The following is a 17,084-nucleotide window of genomic DNA, read 5'->3' as shown; positions in this document are numbered from 1 at the left end:
CAACCATGGAGATCTCTAAAACCTGAACTGTTGGGGAGCCTTGAGGGCCGTGTTTGGAACCTCTGTGCTAGACTCTATATTACAGGTACTGTATCATGTAGTTACTGTGGTAGATATCATTAAATACTGCAGGAATCAAACTACACTGTTCTAAATAATGTACCTGTGTAATATTAGCATATGCAAGTGGATTCCTGAAGCTGTGGTGTTTTATAGTCAGTAACTACAGTGTAGCACCCATTATTTTGTATTTTTAAGTCGTGCTGAATGGACAGCACTGTGGCACCATGGTTAGAATTGCTGCCTATCTGTGGAGTTTGTATGCGCTCACCGTGTTTGAATGGGGTTTTTCGCCACACTCCAAAAACATAACTACCGGGCGACACCATCCAAGAGGTGAGCTGCTCTGCTATTTTGGTGTCACTGAGCAGCTGGCAGTGGTGATGAATGACGAGTGCATTTGCGTTTCATCCACTGTGCCGGGAGAAAGGCAGGGGGCTGCCCAGTGGTTCCTGGAGCGCTGGGCAAGCCTTCAGTATGACAAGAACAGGGGCGCCACGCCCCCGAAACATCATGCATCAGGGGGCAAGGCTTTGTCAACATGCCAGGCCCCTTTTGCTTGCGCTCTTGCCTTCGTCGTGCGCAGAGGATCATAGGAGGGCTGACAAGTGGGGTAAAGTGCACTGGGTGTCACCAAGGTATGCAGTCAGGAAGCCGACGGTCGAAATGCCGACCACCTGCTTCCCGACTGTGCAATCCTGACAGGGGACTAATGATAGGCGTCGAAATCACGATGCCTATCATTATCCCTACGCCGGGAGTCCGACACCGAACGAAGGTAAGCCGCACGCGCACAGCCCCGGGGGGCGGGTTAGGTTAGGAGCTCCTGGGGGGGGACAGGGCTAGGCACCCCCCCCGGGAGGGTTAGGGTTAGGCTAGGGGAAGGGGGGTTAGGGACCCCCTCGGGAGGGTTAGCTTTAGGCTGCGGGGACGAGGGAGGGGTTTAGGTTTAGGCACTAGGGGGGGAAGTTAGGGCTAGTTATACTTACCTAGTTACCTGTCGGGATCTTCACTGCTGCCAGTCTTCCTGCGTCAGGATTTGAACCTTCGGACATAGGTCCAAGGGTCATTCATACCGATCCCGTCACCAATCCCAGTGATGCCACTGTGTGAGTGTATGTGTGCACTATTAGGGCATTTAGATTATTGGGCAGGGACTGATGTGTATGCTAAATATTCTCTGTATAATGCTGTGTAAATTGGTGGCGCTATATAAATGAAGATAATACTACCCGTAAGATTGTATAAGTTATGTCTTCACTAAATAGTAGTTTTAGCTAAAATCGAATTTTTATCCAACCTACAGCTAGCTGCCAACTAGCAAGACTGTAAGGGGTATATTATTTACTAAAGTGCGAGTTTTTAGAAGAGATGTTGCCCATAACAACCAATCAGATTCTAGCTAAAATCTTCTAGAAGGTGCTAGTTAAATGTTAAGTAGAATCTGATTGGTTGCTATAGGCAACATCTCCATTTCTAAAAACTGTCACTTTAGTAAATATACCCCTAAAAGTCCATGCCAGGGATCCCAGCCATTCAGGAGAAAGCACGCCCAACATTGTTTTAAATCTTGTTGTCCCCTCTTTATGACGACTTGAAGAGGATACGCATACAGTGCAGTCACAGCATGTAACACGGTTGTCAACACAACAGACTCTTTGCTATCTGCACTCTGGGCTGATTCAGAGGCACTCGCAAAAAGCGAGCGCTCACTCTGAATCAGGGCGGGCGCTGTTTTTTTTAGGAGCGGCCTCCTCAAGACCATCGGGCTTGCGACGAGACCCTCGTGGCCGCAAGCCCCAGAGAGCTTCTGGCTCAAATAGAGCCGGAAGCTCTCCCACTGACATCACTGGTGATGTCAGTGGGGCTGCCCACAAACGGCAGGCGTTCGCATGGGAATACCTCCATTTGTGAAGCCACCGGGGGGCGTCCACGCCTACAAAATGGGGCGAGCTGTCGATCAACATCGACAGTCGCCTCTTTTGTAATGAGTCCCGGAGCGAGTGCTTTTTGCGCTCGCTCCGGGGCTCGCGCACGTGCCGCGCGTGCGCACTGGGCCACCATCGACCCGCTTGCGAGCAGGTCTGAGTCAGGCCCTCTGTGCTCATCAATGTTAAAGACCAACACAGGACTGTATGAATAGGAACTTCTCCCGATGAGGCAAAAGAAAAGATACAGCCTATGGGAAACACTGACCAGAAACCATCACTGTTCTGCTAATTAGGAAGGTTTATATTGAGTAATTACACTTTAATGCACGTTATCCTTATAGGCATGGTGTCATCTTGGCCATGTCCCCTCTGTTACCTCAATTTGATGTATTGTGCCATTGGGTGGCAGGACCTAATGACGCAAAAGATCCCACTACCCACAATGACCACCTGCATCTTCCCTCTGAGCATTCTCCTGGATGGGAAAGCTGAAAAGTTATTAAGTATGAATTAAATGGAGGTGTAGCTATCCTACAGTAGTCGGGGTTATAATTGTGATTTAAGAAGGCCATTTAGTTTCTTACTGATCTTAAATTTTAGGCCCAGTCTCATGTTTTAAAGGTTTGTCCCTATTTTTCAAAACTAGCTAAATGCATAGTACACTTTCAAATTCAAGTTCAAGTATTATACACTGGGCTTCATAAGCTAATATGTATTGAAGATGAGCATTTAGGTGTCAATTTACTAAGCTGAGCTAAGCCCTTTCAGTTGCGGTTTAAACTTCCCATGATTTCTCTGTATGAGGATGGTGGCCTGAGCCAAGTTTCATTTTAGCGAAAACAATCTCAGGATGGTACCTGGCAATGGGAAGCAGTGGAGCCGGAGAAGTTTAGGGGTCTATTTACTAAGCCTTGGTTGGAGATAAAGTCCCAACCAACCAGCTCGTAACTGTCATTTTTCAAACACAGCCTTTGACATGGCAGTTAGGAGCTAATTGTTTGGGACTTTATCTCCGTTCACTACATCTCCATCAAAGGCTTAGTATAGACCCCAAAATCACTCTGTGCATGCAGCGTCAGGCTGTCACTAACCAGGAGGTATCCATCAGTGAGGAGCGAGGTTTTCACCTGGACTGGGCATGGTCAATTTCAGCGGTAGAACTATATGCAGTGATACATAATGAGTTTTACTGCAGGGTCTTGCTAATGGACCCCTTGAAATGCAAAAAAGACATTCTAATCAAAGTTTAGTAAACAATTTATGATAGGGACTGTGGGGCACCAAGGTCCATGTAGGCTGTACCTCAAACTCACTCAGAAGCACAGGGACCCTGAAAATTGTTGGCTCATATCTACGTAAGTGACCAAAGATGATTCAATGACCGTGTTTACAGAACTATTAGAAGATGCTCAGAAAATATCAGAACAAGCACTTTGTACTCAGATATGCATCATTTTAAGCTATGGTACAAAATATATTACCTGCTGTTACATTAAAGAAAATGTATTTGTTGTATAAATGGCACAAACCCATTTGACAGTCTCTGTGGGGACCGTTAGAGAGGGACGGATCATACATTTACCTGAGGTTACCCAGTGTATAATCGCACTGGTCCAAGCTTTTACTCCCCTTCTCACAAATCAGAGGTCCTTTACTTATAGCGTAGATGCCTATCACAGTGCAATAAGCCCCTCCGATGACAGCGACAACACTCAGCAAAGAGGAGGCCAGCATCTGCGGGACAGAGACCATATATCTTACTGCTTGTACACAGGTAGTTCTACAATTTATTATTAAAGTACAGGTGTGTCCTCATTCTGTGGCCTTAGTCGCATAAAATAGCCCCTCCCAGCGCGCTAAGTTTACGACAACTCGGCCACACTGAGCATCTTTTTCGCTTAAATTGTGCGCCTTATTCTGAGAAATAAAACAACTGAGAGCGACAAAACTTATGCTGCATACACACAGTCAGATTTTCTTAAAGATATGAATGATAACGATTGTAAAAATCGTTCAATCATTCATATCGTTGACATGTAGGGCATGTATCGACCAATGATGCGCGTTCCTGCATGTCAGATAACGATATCTGACATTGACTTTGTTTGCAGACAGATATGGACAATTTCATTCATTTTAATACTGTCAGAAATCGTTCACCGTTGATGAAACCGTTGATCGTTTTCATTCAACGATATCGATGATCTGACAAATCTGACCATGTGTATGCACCATAACACTGATCAATTTGATGTGCGACATTTGTACATCTGTGTGCGAATGAGTCTGAATCTGTATATTAAGTGCTATGAGTGCCGTGGATTTTTCCTCTAAGTGCCGTTGTGCATTATCTGCAACTTTGTACAGCATCTGTAGAGCACTGAGAGTGGTGTTTTGCTATATCTGCAATGCAAATAAGATACAAAATTTTAAGAAAACGACAGTCCACTACACCTCTAGGAGCAGCTTAGTTTGCACTAGGTGTCTTACGTCTCTTACACATTTGTAAGCATTACCTACATATAAGTAAACAGTAAATAATACAAAACAGAACAAAACAGAACTTATAGAGAAATAACACAGTAGTTAAAAATTGAAACATAAGTGGGCCTGATTCAGCAAGGATTGCAGTTGCTAATACTCACGCAATCGGCTGATTGTTGAGTTCCGTGCATGCGGGTGCATGTGTGCAAACTAGCTACTGCGATCGGGACTGCGAACGCAGACTCCTCGCAGAGTGATTGACAGGAAGCACCTTGTGGGTGATGACAGAGGACTGTTTGGGGAAACACAGGCACGCCAGTGCGTTCGCATGCCATTTGAGGGGCATGCATAAATTATCCACTACGATGCCATACGCAGTGTGCGGTCTCATAGCGTGCGTGGTTGTTAGCAATTCCTGAATAAGGTCAGAGCTTGTGCAAGTGTGTGTGAGGCCGTGATAGTACTCGATTATACCGATGGTTTCGCTATTCTGCTAAGCATTACGAATGTGTAAGGTAAAGTGGGCGTCCTTATGTAGTACTGAACCGCGTGCGTAGGCAAGATCAGGGCCAGATTATAGGGGGGGGCGACAGGGACGGTCGTCCCTGGGCCCCCACACATAGAGGGCCCCCACACAGTGATCCCAAAGAGTACATTAATGGAGGGCAGAACAGCATTGCACTGCCTGCGCTCCAGTTCACCTCCGGAGCTCAGTAGTTTGGTGCGCCGGTCCCCGCCCCCGTCCTCAGCGGCCAGTGAGCATATGGGCAGAGAGGCCACAGCAGCACACACCCCTTCACAGACTCCGCGCTCCAGGATGGCCGCAGCTCTTGGCGCTCGGGGCTGATGACAGAAGTGCCCGTAGGCTCTGAAGTGCTTTCCCCACTGCTGCCGCTCTACTTCCGTGGTCAGGTGCTGGGCCCGGCGGAAGAAACAGATTCGCTGGAGTGATGATGAAGAAGAGGAGATGGAGATCCTCTGCAGTGCTCCACCTCCACCCATTAACCAGTAAATATACAGTACTGATATGTCGGGCAGTGCCTTCCGCAGCTCTCCTAAGTCCTGCACACAGACCCTCAGCCAGACTCACCACACTTTGGCCCCCCACAAGTTTGTTGTTGCCCTGGGCCCCCACAAACCATAATCCGGCCCTGGGCAAGATTGCGATCCGTGGTGAATCAGGCCCAGTGTGAAGAAGGGAATTGCTACTGCAACTTTTTTGTTCTATGCAGCAGAATTTTATAAAAGTCTTCATTACCACAACACATACATAATGTACCATTGAGCACACATGCGGACTGGTTTACGTTGACTGGATGTCCAGAGCCCTAAAAACCAGACTGGGAGAGCAGATCCGGAATATCAGCAACGGCACCATTGCGCATGCCGTACCCGCTCACTTTACCCTAAAACACAACTGTTCAAACAAATGCATCAAGTATTTTGGGGGCATACAGCGCATTAGTCCTAACTGGAGAAACAGAGCTTGAATTTTTTATCTAAAAACACTGGCCCTCATTCAGAGCCGTACGCTCTGAGCAGAGCGCACGCTCTGCATGAGGGCCGGGCTCCTTTTTCATGGAGCGTCCTCCTGGACGCTCGTATAGCTGTGGGTCACCACCCACAGGCTATACGAGCGTGCATTTTGATGGCCGCGATGGTCGTGACCATCGCGACCATCGAATTTGCGAGCCGGAGCCTGCGGTTGAGGTTTTCAACCGCAAGCTCCGGAGTGATTTTGGCTCTATCAGAGCCAAAATCACTCCCACTGACATCACTAGTGATGTCAGTGGGCCGGCTTCTGACGGGAGGCGTTCCCGTGGGAACGCCCCCGTCAGGGAGGCACGCCCCCGGCACGCCCACCAAAGGGGGCGTGCTGTCAATCAACATTGACAGCACGCCCCCTTTGATCGGACACAACGAGCGAAGGAAAGTCCTTCGCTCGTCGTGTCTGGCGCATGCGCACGACGGAGCTCCCTCCGTCGTGCGCATGCTCAGTGCAGACCATCGACCCACTTGCGAGCGTACAGCCGCTCGCGAGTGGGTCTGAATCAGGCCCACTGTTTCCAGATTTTAATCTTACATTTTTTTTTTTTTAGTATTCTGAATATTTTACATCTTCCTTCTTTCCTGATCTTATTTATCTAATTATATATACAGAATATTAATTTCCGATTTGCTCATGAAACGATCATAAAAATAATTAAAACTTCCAGTACCAGACTTGAAATATTGGATTGATCATTCAAATAATGGATGAAAGACTAAAGTGATCCTTCTTTCCACATGTCGTATTCTTTTATTGACCATAATATTTACGTTACCATGGTAACAAATTGGAGTTTGAACCTCATTTTTGAAAGCACATGAAAATGTCTTTTAATATGTACTACATTTTTCAAACACGCCATTGACTATATAAGAATATCATGGTTTACACCAAACACAAGGTGACATATTAATTGAAAGCATTTACAATTATTATACCAACTCTTATGTAAAGGCCCCCATACATCAGCAATTGATAGCAGCAATTGTGCAATTTGCAATCGATTGTGTATAAAAATCTTTCCCTTTTTCAATCGATTGTGGCAATTATGCAATCTGCAATCGATTGTGTATAAAAATCTTTCCCTTTTGCAACTGATTGTGTGGGCCCTGGGCAAAGCAATGCGCTGGGGCCCCTACCCACCCATTCACGGGAAAAAAATTTAAATTGTCAATAAAATTAAACCCTCCTGCATGCCCATCAGACCTCCCACACATGCAGAGAGACTCTGTCTGACTGGTCTGAAGCCGGCGGATGAAGTGAAACTGGGACTGAGGTGAGTACTCGTCACCGGGAGGGGGGGAATGGGGTGGGGGAGGTTAGATCAGAATACAATGCACCGGTGGCCGGCTTATAAAAATATCACAAATTTACCAACTGGCCGCAGCTGCAAGGGGGCGGGTTGGCGGGCCCCTACAAGCTTCTGGCCCTTGGGCAACTGCCCAACAAGCCCAATGGAAGAGATGGCCCTGATCTAAGGGTGCCTCGGAAAAAGTCTGAGACAATAAGGGTGCTATGAACCAAGAAAGTTTGGGAACCACTATGTTAGTATATGCAGGCAGTGATTGCACTCTGCGATGCACTGGATTTACAGATGTCTCCTTACACCGAGTCTCTGAATCTGTATACGAAGTGCTACAATGTAGCAGCCGCAGCTTTTTTCATTCCATGTTCCATTGTGCTTCATATACAGACTCCGATGCACACAGATATACAAGTGTCGCATATCAAAATAATAAGCATTTTTTTAAAATTTTAATTTTTTTTGCCAGCAGAGTTGTGCAGAACCTGGCGTCTCACTAATGCAAGGCAGATCGTGCTGAGTGACATATTGAGGCTAGATGTTTGAGGACACATCTGTAGCTGTAACTACACTTATGCTGGCCAAACATACTACAATTATCGGGGCGATCTGCCCGATATCCGCGGATCGCCCCAACAATTCTAGCGTGTGTGCGGGGGTGACCGAGGGTTAAATATTGCTCGGTCGGCATGCCGGATTGTCCAGCATGCCCTTCCGATGCAATAATTATGAGGTAAACTGTCGGCCGTATCAGGCAGTGTATGCCCAATGCTCTGGTCCTGGACTTCCCTGGTAAGAGGTAGGGCTGCAGCGCAGTCCAAAATTCAAATAGGGGAGCCACACCAACTGTCATTTCACACGCTGCCAAACATCACTGGCTGGGACTCACTGGCAGTTGGTGTGACTCCCCTATTTGCATTTTGGACTGTTCTGCAGCCCCACCTCTGAAGCCGCCACCAATCATAAATTACCAGGGAAGTCCAGGACCAGAGCATCGTGTCCCTCCTGGAGAGGGTCATGTTGGGAGGTATGGGTTACCACAGCATGTGCGCGTTAAGAAGACCGGGCCGCAGGGGCATGCCAGCCAATGAACTAGCAGCACGGGGTTCAGGAAGATGGCTTGAGAGCTCGCTGTGTGACAGAAGCTGATTGGTTGCTATGGACAACTGCCCCATCTCTCCGTTCTTTTCACTGCTTGATACATCACATAGTCATCTCCAGTTGCAGTTTTTGAGGCTGACTGAACAGGTTAGCTCTGAATTAAGCATGGAAAAGGAAATAGGAGGAGATGGCTGGAGTGGAGGGGACGGTCTGGGAGAAGCATCTCTGTGGAGGCTGGTCCCACGGTGGTGGGGATAAATGGAATGATGATATATGGGGAGGGAGGGATAGTCAACTGCGTCATATCCACTGAATTTCCGCGGTTCCATAAGAAACAGTAGTACTATGTACTTTAATAGCCATGTGCAGCATGTAGGAAAGAAGGGATGGAGGCTGTATGGAGAATAAATCCTGTATAATCACTACTAATACTTGTCTTTCTGCTGATGATCCATATCTACTGCTCTCTAACATCTCCCCAATTGTCTCCTACATGATTATGTTGGAGTCAACTATTACTATACTGCTGCACATATATCTATATATCTATATATATATATATATAACTATATATATATATATATATTATATATCTATTTATTGTAGCAGTATCACCAAAGATGGTGCTGATTCTGTGGGGTTGGAGAGATCCTCCCACACAGGGAAGAAATACAGAGTTTTGACACACCTTTGGGGATAGTGAGAGAGAGTCAGTCTGCAAGACTCTGAAGTCAGGACAAGCTGGGGCCTGTGTGTCCAGTCCAGGTGGGACTGCACTTGGAGACCAGAGTGGGCTGGAAAGCCACTGGTAGCTAGGAAGCTGGGTTCAGACCTACAGGAGGTAGGGAGAACCCTAAAACTCCAAAAGACTGTGTGACATAGAAGCAGCTATGCTGCAGGCTAAGGAAGCCAGAGCCTATACCTGGAGGAGCCAGGGAAGGAATCCAAGACTGACTGTGTTTTGTATAGCTGTGGCAGCCAAGCCAGGCTGGAGCCAGTGATATGACAGACCTGCAGAGAAGCAAGCAGAGACTTTATTGGCAGACTAGCTGCACCATTTTAGTCAGGGGTCAAGAAGTGCATTAGATGCCCTAAATAGGGGTTATGCTGTTTATTATTTTCTGTTCACTTTTGTTTCCTGATTCCCATGTTGAAAAGTAAAGCACTATTCCATTTATTGACACGGAAGCTGTGTGTGGACCCTCATTAAAGCACCTAAACACTGCACCAATCCATCCTCTACTAATTACCCCAAGTCATCACAATATATATATATATATATATATATATACACATATTGTGATAGAAACACTGGTAAAGTGGTCAATGGCAGGTACGTTTGTCCTAGGTTTTTGGCCTATGTGTTCTAAAACCCCCCAGGAGAAGTCTGTTTTGTAAACAGACCAGAGTATTGGCTTTTGGAAAAGCCAGTTTGGGTCCTGGGGGTGTGGATGTGAGGAGAGGGAGGGCTCCATCCACAGGCAACTCCAGGTTTTGGGCCTTTCAGCCTGGTAGCAGGCTCATTAGGGCTTACACCTGGAACTGGCTGATTTAAGCTGTGTTCAGTTGTAGCTGAGTGTCTCATACATGGGAGAGCAGGCCGCAGGTTACCTTGCTCTTGGCTGTAAACCAGAAGGTACTGTGGATGGGGATTTTGTTTAGTGATCTGATAGTGAGGGAACTTAGGGCCTGATTCAGAGCCAGACGCTACTTGCGCTCGCTCGTTCAGAAAAAGGGTCTGGATATTTAAATAGAGTGCTCGCTCTTTGCGGTCTGTTGATGCCTCTATGTCTGAACGAGCGAACAAAACATGCGCTCGCTATTTTTTAATAAACTCCCCCTGGCCGCTCGCATCCTACGTCATCTCCGCTATTTATTAGATTAATTGAGTACATCGAAAGGCGTATGAACTGTTCGCAGTGCTTGTGTAGGATTTTCCTACTGCAATCATGCGAGCAGTTCAGGCTAAAAGACAACCAAGTGACGTGGTCGATGACGCTGCTTTGTTAATTATGCACACCCTTAAAACGCACGTTTTGACCGTTTGGCACGCCTGCGTGCGGATCTCCACTCCCCGTTTTCAAGCACCTTCCCCTGTTACCACCCACAAACGCCTCATCCTGTCACTCAAAATAGCAGGCATTCGCTATTTTGCGAGCACACGATTTCCGACCGCAATGACTGGTTCGCGCATGCATATTACAACCCATACGCATGCGCAGTTGTGCGAACATCGCTCAGAGTGAACGAGCGGCCGCTTACGAGCGGCTCTGAATCAGGCCCTTACTGTCTAGTTAGAACCCAGACGGGTTAGGATTCTGTTTATGTTTGTTTTATTTATGTACCTGGCACAGTAAATACTGGCTCCGCCCAGCTTGTACGAGAACCCCAGAATTGTGTCCTGCTTCTCCGGCTGCGGTGTGTGTAAAGAGGGAGTCCATCTACCCCAGGAGGGGGACCCCTATCGCGACTGTGTCACAATATATATATGTATATATATATATATAATAACACTACATTTCCTTTCCCCAGTTACTAGACAGGAGGGTTACTAGCAATCCTGGTGATAATCCAAGTTCTAAAGAACGTACTCATACTTGAGCACTACCAGTGGCGGATTTTACCTAGGGGCTGCAGGACTGCAGTCCCCCCAGTAAAAATGCGTCACTGCGAGTCCCCAGTGTGCTCTGGCTCCGGCATCCCTCACTCACCGGCATGAGCATGATCATCAGTAGCAGGGCAGGCACAGCAGGGAGCAGGAGACAGTCTGCCCTGCATGTATAGGAAGTGTAGTGGCTAATCTCACACAGGGCTGGCAGTCTCAGAGGAGGAAACTTCTCGCCCTGTGGGAGTAATGGTGCATACACACAGTCAGATTTCTTATCAGATATGAACGATAATGATTGTAAAAATAATTCATTCAATCATATCTTTGACATGTAGGGCATGCATCGACGAACGATGCGCGTTCCTGAATGTCAGATAACGATCTCAGACATCGACTGTGTTTGCAGTCAGATTTTGACGATTTCATTCATTTTAATACTGTCAGAAATCGTTCAATCGTCCCTCCGCAGCTGTATACTGTGCAGGCCAGGAAGTTATTATACTACTTTGCTTTTCTTCCACAAGCTTGGCTTCTGCGCATGCTCAATACAAACTTAGGGACTCTGGTCAGCACTGAACGAAGCTGCAGCCTCGAAAGCCCCCTGAACTGGAAATGGTAGGAACTGCCTCTGCATCCTACCCTTCTGATAGGTCATCCAGGGGCCTACTGACAGCTCTGCCTGACCATTGCAGACTGCACCAGTGGCAAGATTATGTAGATCAACGCCTACCCACATTTCTTTACACTTGTACTCCAGTGTAGTAAGGGGGCAATAACACAGGAAAAACCAAAAGACAAAAACTGTGCTGACATCTGCACTCACATGGATGAGGCGAGTGGGGTCCTCTGTGAAAAGGAAGATTCTGAGGAAAAAACCTCAAACTCTGGACCCATAAATTGTTCTGATCCACAGCATAGACTTGGGCGCAGGGTCTGTGGATTTCAATGACATTCCTGGAAGGTAGCGGAGGGTGGATAAGCAGATGCAGGAATGTCTCTGTAAGCGGCTATATCCAAAGACGCACAGCCGCTCGCACAGGTGGCCATACTCAGACGCAGCCATGGCCGTGCCTGCGTGCGACTCAGAATTAGACCATTTAATGTTTGTATTAAAAAACTTTTAAGTTTATGTACATAATATTTGTGATGTATGTTTATCTGGGGCGGATGCATCAATGAGAAAAATGCGATCAAACCGCACAATGCACTCTGGCGTTACCCATAGAAGCCTATGGGCTTCCCTCTGCAGAGTGCTGTGAGAGGGATCCAATTGGATCCCTCCCAACACCCCCCACGGCACGCACATCCTTCTGCGCCTGCGCAGAAGGAAGCTGTTGGGGCTTCTGGGTCATAGACCAAGAAGCCCTTCTGCCGCAAAGGGCCACTCTTACCGACAGAGCGGCCCTTTGCGGGGACCGTCATGCATGCCGGCATTACCAAAGCCGGCATGCATGCGATGACTAGCGGAATGCATCACCATGCGAGTGCGATGCGCCAACCATCCCGCCATATATATGGTGACTGCAATGGCTTATTGTGGTGACGGATCGCTTTTTTTTTTCAATCAATTCCTAGAGTTATCCCTCATTTGCTGGGGCAGATTAAATATGCTAACATTGGCATGCAACTACAATGCCTGGAGAAAGTCCCAATGGATCGAAACGCATCGGCATGGAGGTGACATGAACTTGTAGTTTTCTTGGTGACCCCTCCTCTCTGCTGTACTTAAATGAAGTGTTAAGGATAATGTCTCTGTGCAGTATCAGCTGCACACTAATTGATTGTCTTGTCTGTGTGCACAGGCCAGGTGCAGGAGTCTGTCATTAGGGAGGCTTGCAGGGCTTGCTCTGATTGGGCCCTGTATCTGTTAAGTTGCAGCCAGTCCTTCACTCCATGCCGGTGATAGTGTTTCCATGTGTTTCCGGTTGTGGCCAGTCCCCTGTTTGTTTCTGTCAAATTCCAGTGCTCCTGTTTGCTTTATTCTTGTCTGCGTTTGTACCATCCAGGCGACACATCCGCATAACATCTGCTGTTTGCCGCTTGTGTCATCTAGGTGGCACGGTGTGCATTCCTGCTGTCCTGAGTGTGCAATCCAGTGCACCCACGCCTCTGTCAACCCAACGACATAGGCCGCACCTCAGCATCCTAAGTGCGCAATAAAGTGCACCAATGCCTGTGTCAACCCGGCGACATAGGCCGCACCTCAACTCCCTAAGGGCGCAATCCAGTGCACCAACGCTTGTGTCAACCCGGCGACATAGGCCGCACCTCAGCGTCCTAAGTGGGCAATCCTGTGCACCAACGCCTGTTTCAATCCGGCAACATAGGCCATACCTCAGCGTCTTTAGTGCGCAATTTAGCGCACCAATGTTAGCATCTACCAGCCAAGGCCTACCAGCCCTCAAGGCTGCTACACGGCCAAAGCCGCATCTTGCTTCTCAGCCCAAAGGCAGCTCCTCACCCGGACTTGCCAGTCCTCAAGCCAAAATGGCCGCCACTAGCCAAGGATTCCAGCCCCTGGGCCGTAACTAGGGTAGTGCGACCAGTGTCATGGCACAGGGCGCCACAGGGCAGAGGGCGCTGTTTGGGCTTGTCAATTTTCCTGTTTATTATCATTCACTTGTAGCTTCCTCTTCTTTTATCCCCAGCATCTCCTGGCCTCCCATATCTTTTCCCTGGCCCTTCCCCATGTGGCCGTGGCCCTTTTTCAGGTGCACTATCTTATGTCCCTATTTAAAAAAAATGGGGGGAGGGTGCCTATGCTCTCTCTGGCACAGGGCACCAAACAGTCTAGTCAAGGCTGTAGCTGGACTTTCCTATTTATTTCAGTGGTTATCATCTCCAGTCTACAAGGGGTACCCCCAACCTATCTCCTTACCAAATCCTCTGCTCTACAGTCATTGGCATCGATTCCATTCAGGAATCGTTACAGTCGGCTGGTCTCCAGTCTCCTGGTCTGTGACCCTGGGCAGCTGTGCTCTAAACTGAGATGAGGTTTACACCACAGCTGACTGGTGTCAGAGTGCAGGAGCCCCGGCAACCAGCTGACCGGAGGAGAGAGATCACCGATCAGTGGACCCCCGGCTACAGGTAAGTGTTTGATTCATATATTTTTTTTACTACTTTATTACAGTAATCAGCTTGTGGTCTGATTCTCTGCAAAATGCATGACTCATAACATTATGCCATGAATAACGCCAGCACACCTCCTGCACGGGGTGTAGTCAGGAAGCCGGCAGTCGAAATACCTACCGCCGACTTCCCGACACCTTTCACAGATGGTTTCGCTATTCTGCTAAGTATTGCGGATGTGTGCAATATAAAGTGGGCATCCTTGTGTAGTGCTGAGTATGCATTGCGATCGCAATGATTTAGTATGGTATCGCAGTTGAACTGCGTGTTTACGTAATATTGCGTACCATAGTGAATCAGGCCCTTTATCCACTGAAAAAGCAGGAATTTTGGGATATCCAGTATTTACAACCGTCAGCTACCACCACCAACTGCGAGCTTTGTTGCTAAAGACTGGACAGACTTCTTCCACTACAAGCTGGTAATATAACTATCTGCTAACTGGAAAAAAATTGGATATACCTAATTTCTTCAGACCTAATAACTTTTGAAGTTACCATTTGCAGCTGGTCTGCCATCTATTATTATTGGTACCCACTTATGTGCCCACTACAACATCTTGTCAGATTTTGCCTAAATACCATAGACCTGTTTTATATCATCCATATGTATTATGTTTGTAATTGTGTTACCATTCTTATTTCCATATTATATTATACTTTTTTAATGTACTTTTATCAAGCTATATGCTAATTATTTTATTGTTGTTTAGATTTCCTTTGCACCTGTTTTATGACATATTTGTATCCATTTGGAGGCTGACCCTCTCCTTTGTATAGCTGCTATACAGCGCTTCTGACAGTTTATAGAACAAATTCTTATCATTCCCCCATTTCGAGCCACAGAAACACACACTTTTGCACGGAATTCAGCCCCTTTCGAGGTCTGTGAAGTAAGACTGTGCTGCCATGATCGGAACAGTTGGGAGATATGTTATATGCTTAGTACTTTTTGTAGCTTTAATAGGAGTCTTTAAATGAGTATAATCATTTTGTTACATTTTAAATCCCGTATATCTTAGGCCAGAGATACCCAGGACATGCATTAGCTTCTACAAGTTTCCCAGAATATTTATGTATACATATACTGTATATCCTGTACAAGGTATTCGGTCAGAAGGTCATCATTCAGAATGTCAACACTAGAATGTTAACAGGTTCTGAATGTGGACATTCAAAAATGTCGACATGGTTGAAATGCCGACATTTAACCTGTCAATGCCAGAATGTAATTTTTTTGTTTTCTGTTTTTTTAGGATTAGGATAAAATAAGCAAGAAACTGTATGTCGACATTCTGGTGTCGACAAGTTAAATGCCGACTTTATGCGTATGATATTTTAACCACATTTAATATATTGGTTGTCGACCTAAAGTCCACGTCAACATCCTGACTGGTGACATTCAGATCCTGTCGACATTCTGTCCTGAAAGTTGACCTTCTGAATGTCGACTCTTCATACCGCACCCCCTGTACAATCGATTGCTGCTTTAATACTGCTATTTTAATTTAATTAGCTGGAATTCAATTGTTTTATGCAGCGCGTTAATTAGTGGATTCCCGACGGAGCAATTCAATTGTCGCTCCTTTCGGGCACGAACGCAGCAGGTGGACACATTTCTGCTCGCACCCTCCTGAGGCAGTGAGCAGAAATGTGAGAAAAGTCCTGGTTTTTGGCACCCAAGCTGCTGTTTGGGCACGCTAACCAGGACTATAGATGGGTTTAGCTATTTTATGCAGCTAAACCCGGGTTATTTGGGCGCGACATGCACAATAATTAATGGGCAACAAGGATAATTAAATTACTGTGCTTGGTGCATAGACTCCGAATAGGTGCGGGGTTTAGGTGTACTTACCCCTCCCCTGGAATTGCAGCTGCCTTTCTTCTTTGCTGCAAAACTCATTGACACAGCTGGTAAAACCTATGGGAAACATAGACAAAAACATGAGAGTACACAGAAATATGCACATCGTAGAGATGTAACTAAAAGCATTTTGCATCTAGGGTTCATAGTTCTGCAACTATGTCTGTAAGCTCACATGCAGTATATTTTTAGCATAGAATACCTAATTTTAGCATTTATATCTGCAAAATACAATATGGTACACCCAAATCACTAGCAACCCCAAGGGATAATTTAGGACACATTTCCAGACTATACATAAATCATTGCAGTTACTGTATACCTGAGCAGGACTATAGTTAGTTGTGGCGATAATGTACAATATTCACTTTATATAATACTTGATTAATCGTACAGCCAATCACTATATCTGTACAGGAATTAAGAAAAGATGGACATTTCTCTTTGTACTTGAAAATAGGACCCCATTGGTATTTTGGAAGGGTGGGGTGGGGGAGAGCAGATAGACTAGTATGACATGACCCCATCCCTGCGGGCTGCTCCACTGGTAATTACACCATTGACCACATATAATGCCCACAGTAATTTAAAGCAACAGTGAATGAAGAGGTAACAGCGGCAGTGAGGATGAGGCAGTTGTACTGTACCATCAGACATAACAGTACCAGTAAGACATGACAGATAGCGGACAGTACACAGTTGAACGCAAGTCGGCCTCAATTACACTTGCACTGTATGCACATAACTAAGGGTCTGTATCAGAGTTGTACACAATGCCAATGTTTTGCAGTTGAGTGATAATTGCCAATCCGCTCATGTGTCAAGGTACATTACTGTAGTTGTTCGCAGCAATTATTTATCTGCAGTTTGATTGACAGTCAGAGAGAGTTTAGGGGAGGTAACAGGGAGTGGCAACAAAGAACGCAGGCATATCGTGATTATATCGGGGGCATCATATCCTGTGACTGTGATCCAGTACGCAAGAAATATGGCTCAGGCATCTCAGTTCCCATGCCCATTGTGTGGAACGATAAGCTTACTCAGGACTGTGAC

At 46.5% G+C, this 17,084-nt stretch overlaps 1 protein-coding gene across 1 annotated transcript in view; it reads right to left on the bottom strand.

Annotated features, from left to right (window-relative positions):
• Positions 1–17,084, bottom strand: part of TM4SF20 (transmembrane 4 L six family member 20) — a 40,420-nt gene that overhangs the window by 1,934 nt on the left and 21,402 nt on the right. The window contains exons 2-3 of the mRNA XM_088466826.1: positions 16,023–16,088; positions 3,574–3,725 (exon numbers count right to left, since the gene is read on the bottom strand). Coding sequence (XP_088322952.1) covers positions 3,574–3,725; positions 16,023–16,088 — 218 coding nt within the window. The remainder of the gene's footprint in view (positions 1–3,573; positions 3,726–16,022; positions 16,089–17,084) is intronic.

The sequence above is a fragment of the Taudactylus pleione genome, unplaced genomic scaffold, assembly GCF_031769625.1.
Source record: "Taudactylus pleione unplaced genomic scaffold, aTauple2 ptg000066l, whole genome shotgun sequence".
NCBI lineage: Eukaryota > Metazoa > Chordata > Amphibia > Anura > Myobatrachidae > Taudactylus > Taudactylus pleione.
Note: the sequence above shows the minus strand (reverse complement) of the source record. Positions and strands in the feature narration are given on the sequence as shown.